The sequence below is a fragment of the Haliaeetus leucocephalus genome, unplaced genomic scaffold (genome assembly GCF_000737465.1).
Source record: "Haliaeetus leucocephalus isolate CR32 unplaced genomic scaffold, Haliaeetus_leucocephalus-4.0 Scaffold414, whole genome shotgun sequence".
NCBI lineage: Eukaryota > Metazoa > Chordata > Aves > Accipitriformes > Accipitridae > Haliaeetus > Haliaeetus leucocephalus.
The window spans coordinates 11,086-15,495 of NW_010972850.1; the positions used below are offsets into that span (position 1 = coordinate 11,086).

General features: G+C 55.1%; 1 protein-coding gene across 1 annotated transcript in view; it reads left to right on the plus strand.

Annotated features, from left to right (window-relative positions):
* CXXC1 (CXXC finger protein 1) overlaps positions 1–2,983 on the plus strand; it is a 6,295-nt gene extending 3,312 nt beyond the window's left edge. The window contains exons 7-9 of the mRNA XM_010574130.1: positions 109–144; positions 1,918–2,025; positions 2,795–2,983. Coding sequence (XP_010572432.1) covers positions 109–144; positions 1,918–2,025; positions 2,795–2,983 — 333 coding nt within the window. The remainder of the gene's footprint in view (positions 1–108; positions 145–1,917; positions 2,026–2,794) is intronic.
* The last annotated feature ends 1,427 nt before the right edge of the window (positions 2,984–4,410 follow it).

Genomic DNA, 4,410 nt, shown 5'->3' on the forward strand with positions numbered 1-4,410 from the left:
CGGGGGCGCGAGGGGGAACTGGAGCTGCTGAAGGAGCAGCTGGGGGCGGCGGGGCCCCCCGAGAGCCTCTCGGACGAGGAGCTGCCGCTCGACCCCCGGCTCTACCAGGAGCTCTGCGCCGGTGCCTTCGACGAGCACGGCCTGGTGAGTAACCCCAAATCCAACCCCCTGGAGCACACCCAAACCCCCTGTGCCTCCCAGATGGCCCAAAAAGTCCCAAATTCCGCTCTGGGGACCCCAAATCCTCCCTGGACTGGCCCTAAAATGCACCCCAGAGGCCCTAAATTTCTCCAAAAATCTTCCAAAATCACAGCCAAATGCTCCAAAGTCTGCTCCAGGGACGCAAAATCCTCCCAGAAGATCCCCCAAATGACCCAAATTCTGGTCTGGGGACTCCAGATTCCCCCAGAATTGCTTCAAAATGACCCTACGTGCACCCCAGGGACCTCAGATTTCTCCAAAATTGCCCCAAGTGCTCCAGATTCAGTTTTGGGGACCCCAAATCCCCCCCAGAATCTCCTCAAAATGCACCCCAGGGACTCCAAATCCCACCAGGGTTGCTCCAAAATGCCCATAATTTGCCCTGGTGACCCCAAATCCCCTCAGAATGGCCCTAAAATGCCCCAAATTTTGTGCTAGGGACCCCAAATCTCCCCCCCCCAAATTGTCCCAAAATACCCATAATTTATTTTTGGGACTCCAAATGCTCCCAGAATCACCCAAAATGCCCCAAATTCTTCCTTGCGTACCCCATATTTCACACAAATGCCTCAAATTCTGCCTTGGGGACCCCAAATTGTCCTAAAATGCCCCCAAACCCCCCCCGGGGACCCCAGATTTCACATAATTACCCCAAATTCAGCCTTGGGGACCCCAAATTGCCCCAAAACTCACTCTGGGGACCCCAAATTTCCCCCCCAAAGCCCCAAATTCTGCTTTGGGGACCCCAAGTTCCCCCAAATCGCCCCCAAACCCACCCTGGGGATCCCAAATGCCCCAAATTCCCCCAAATTGCCCCAAACCCTACCCACTGCCCCCCATCATGGCTCGTTCATGCGTGTCACGGTGCATATCTCCGCCTGTCACCATCCCTGACCCCCGTCACATGCCCCTCCATCTGTGTCCTGACACGTCCCATGTCCTGACATGATGCCACCTATGGTCACGCATGGCATGGTGTGTCTTCCCGTGACATCGTTGCATGTGTTATAGGGTCCCCCATATTGCAACATGGGCCACGTTGGGGTCCCCATGCCACGACACGCTTCCTACTGCATGCTTGAGTGTGTTGAGGCATGTTTTTAGGATGCGAGGCTACTTTAATGCATGTTTTTAGCATGTTATGGTACATTTTAATGCATCAAGATTATATTGAGGCGTATTTTTAGTATATTGGGGTGTGTTTTACCATAGGGCACATTTTAAGCATGTTGAGGCACACTGAGGCATGTTTTAAGCACATTTAAGTGTGTCAAAGCATATTTAGGCATGTTAAAGCATGTTTTAAGTATGTTCAGGCACACCAAGGTGTGTTTTAAGCATGCTTGGGCACGGCAAGCCACATTCTGAGCACATTTAGGTGTGCAGAAGCGTGTCTTAAGTATGTTCAGCCACATAGAGTTTGTGTTTCAAGCATACTGACACAAGTCAAAGTGTGTTTTAACCATATTCAAGCACACCAAGGCATGTTTTAAGCATGTTCAGGCACATGGAAGCATGTCTTAAACATGTTTTTGTGTGTTGATGCATGTTTTTGTGTGTTCAGGCATGCTTTAAGCGTACCAGGCTGTTTTTTAATACACCAAGATGTATTTTTAGCCTGTGTCACTGCATTTTTTTCACATTGGGATATGTTTTTCCATGTTGGCGCAATTCTTTGTGGTGCTGAGGTGTGTTTTTGGTGTGTTCCCGGTACAGCCGTGGCTCAGCGACCCCGAGGACGCCCCCTTCCTCGACCCCGTCCTGCGCAAACGCGCCGTCAAGGTCAAACACGTCAAGCGGCGGGAGAAGAAATCGGACAAAAAGGTGGGGACTGGGCGCCTGGGTCCCTCCTGGGGCGAGTTACTGGGAGGGGTCCTAGGAGCTCCCAGTGGGCACTGGCAGCTACTGGGAGGCCCTGGGGATTACTGGCAGTCACTACGAGAGCTACTGGGAGCTACTGGTGGGGTTTTGGTGGTTACTGGAAGGCCCTGAGGCTTACTGGAAGGCCCTGAGGCTTACTGGGAGGGTTTCTGGGAGGTCCGTGTGGGCTTTTGGTTGTCCCTGGGGCCTTACTAGTGTGAACTGGGTCTTACAGGGACCCACTGGGATTAGTGGAAGGGCCACTGGGAGGGCTCCTGGTGATCCCTGGGACCTTTACTGGTGTGAACTGGGGCTTACTGGGAGCTACCGGGAGGCCCTGAGGCTTACTGGGAGCTACTGGGAAGGGTCTTGTTGCTCCCTTTGGGAGGGCTTGGTGCTCCCCAGGAACCTTACTGGTGTGAGCTGTGGGGTTACTGGGAGCTACTAGGTGTTACTAGGAGGCCCCGAGGGCTACTGGGAAGGGCACTTGGTGGTCCCTGGGGCCTTATTGGTGTGACCTGAGGCTTACTGGGAGGGGGCTACTGGGTGGGCTCCTGGTGATCCCTGAGACCCTTACTGGTGGAACCCGGGGCTTACTGGAAGCTACTGGGAAGTGCCAAGGATTACTGGGAGGGCCATTGGGGCTACTGGGAGCCATTGGGAGGGCTCCTGGTGGTCCCTGGGGTCTTACCAATGTGAACCAGTACTTACTGGTGCTTACTGGTGATGTCAGAAAGAGGAGCGGTACAAGCGGCACCGGCAGAAGCCGCGGCACCGGGAGCGCAGCCGGCACCCGGAGCGCCCCGACGCCCGCGATCCCGCCGGATTGGGCCAATGCCTGGGCCCCGGCTGCACCCGCCCCGCCCGGCCCCCCTCCAAGTACTGCAGCGAGGCCTGCGGTGTCAAGCTGGCTGCCAAGTGAGTACGGACCAGTATAAACCAGTATAAACCAGTACAGACCAATACAGAGTAGCATAAGGTATAATAGACCCGTATGACGCCCCAGTCATCCAAGTGCTGCAGCAAGGACGGTGACATCAAGGTGGCTGCCAAGTGAGTAGAAACCAGTATAGAGCAGTACAAACCAGTATAAACCGGTGGAGACTGGTATAGACTTAGTATAGCGTGGTATGGACTACGGTAAGCCAGTATGAGTGCTGGGTTATCCAAGTACTGCAGGGAGGCCTGCAGTATCGAGCTGGCCGCCAAGTGAGCATAGACCAGTACAAACCAGTATAGACCAGTATAGATTAATATAGAATAGCATGAGTGTAATAGACTCATGTGATGCTTGGCCCATCCAGGTACTGGAGAGAGGATGGTTGTGTCAAGCTGGCTGCCAAGTGAGTATAGGCCAGTAGAAACCAATATGGACCAGTAGAAACCAGTAAAGAGCTATATATAGCAGTATAGATCAGCATAGACGAGTGTGGAGTGTAATAAACCAGTATGATGCCCTGGTTATCCAAGCGCTGGAGGGACGGTGGTGGCATCAAGGTGGCTGCCATGGGAGCAGAGTCCAGTATGAGCCAGTATAAACCAGTATAGACGGGTATAAACCAGAGTAGTGTGGAGTGTAATAAACCTGTGTGATGCCGTGATTATCCAAATAGTGCAGCGAGGCCTGTGGCATCAAGATGGCTGCCAAATGAATAGAAAGCGGTAAAAACCAGTATAGACCAGTATAAAGCAGTACGGATCAGAGTGGATCCCACAGCAGATCCCGGGGCCCTGGAGTGGCTGGGATCTCCCCCCGGGTGCCCCCAGTATCCCCCTCCCTGGATGCCAGCTGGACCAATGAGATCCTGCCTGGAGTGGATCCCAGAGTGGATCCCAGTGGATCCTGGGGGTAGCTGGGATCACCCCCACACCCACCCTGGGGGTGCCCCCACCGTCCCTGTGTCCCTCACGGGGATCCCAGGTGAGCCTACGATCTCCTGCTGCACTGGATCCCGATGGATCCCACAGTCAATCCCGGGGAGCTTGGGGCGCTGCAGAGCCTCCCCAGTTTCCCCTGGGATCCCAGCTGGACTGGCAAGGTCCTGCACCAGTGGATCCCACACTGGATCTCCGGGATCTGGGAGTCCTGGGCTGGTGGAGCCCCCTCCCCCCGCCCCCCGTGACTCCACGTCTCCTTTGGGATCCCAGCTGGACAGTCAGGATCCTGCCACAGCGGATCCCAGAGTGGATCCCACACCAGATTCCAGGGATCCTGGGATCTTCAGGCAGCGCAGCCCCTCCAGGGTGCCCCCACTGGCCCTGTGTCCCCCCCCCCACCCCTCAACTGGATCTACAAGATCCTGCCGCAGCAGATCCCAGAGCAGATCCCACACTAGATCCCGGGGATCC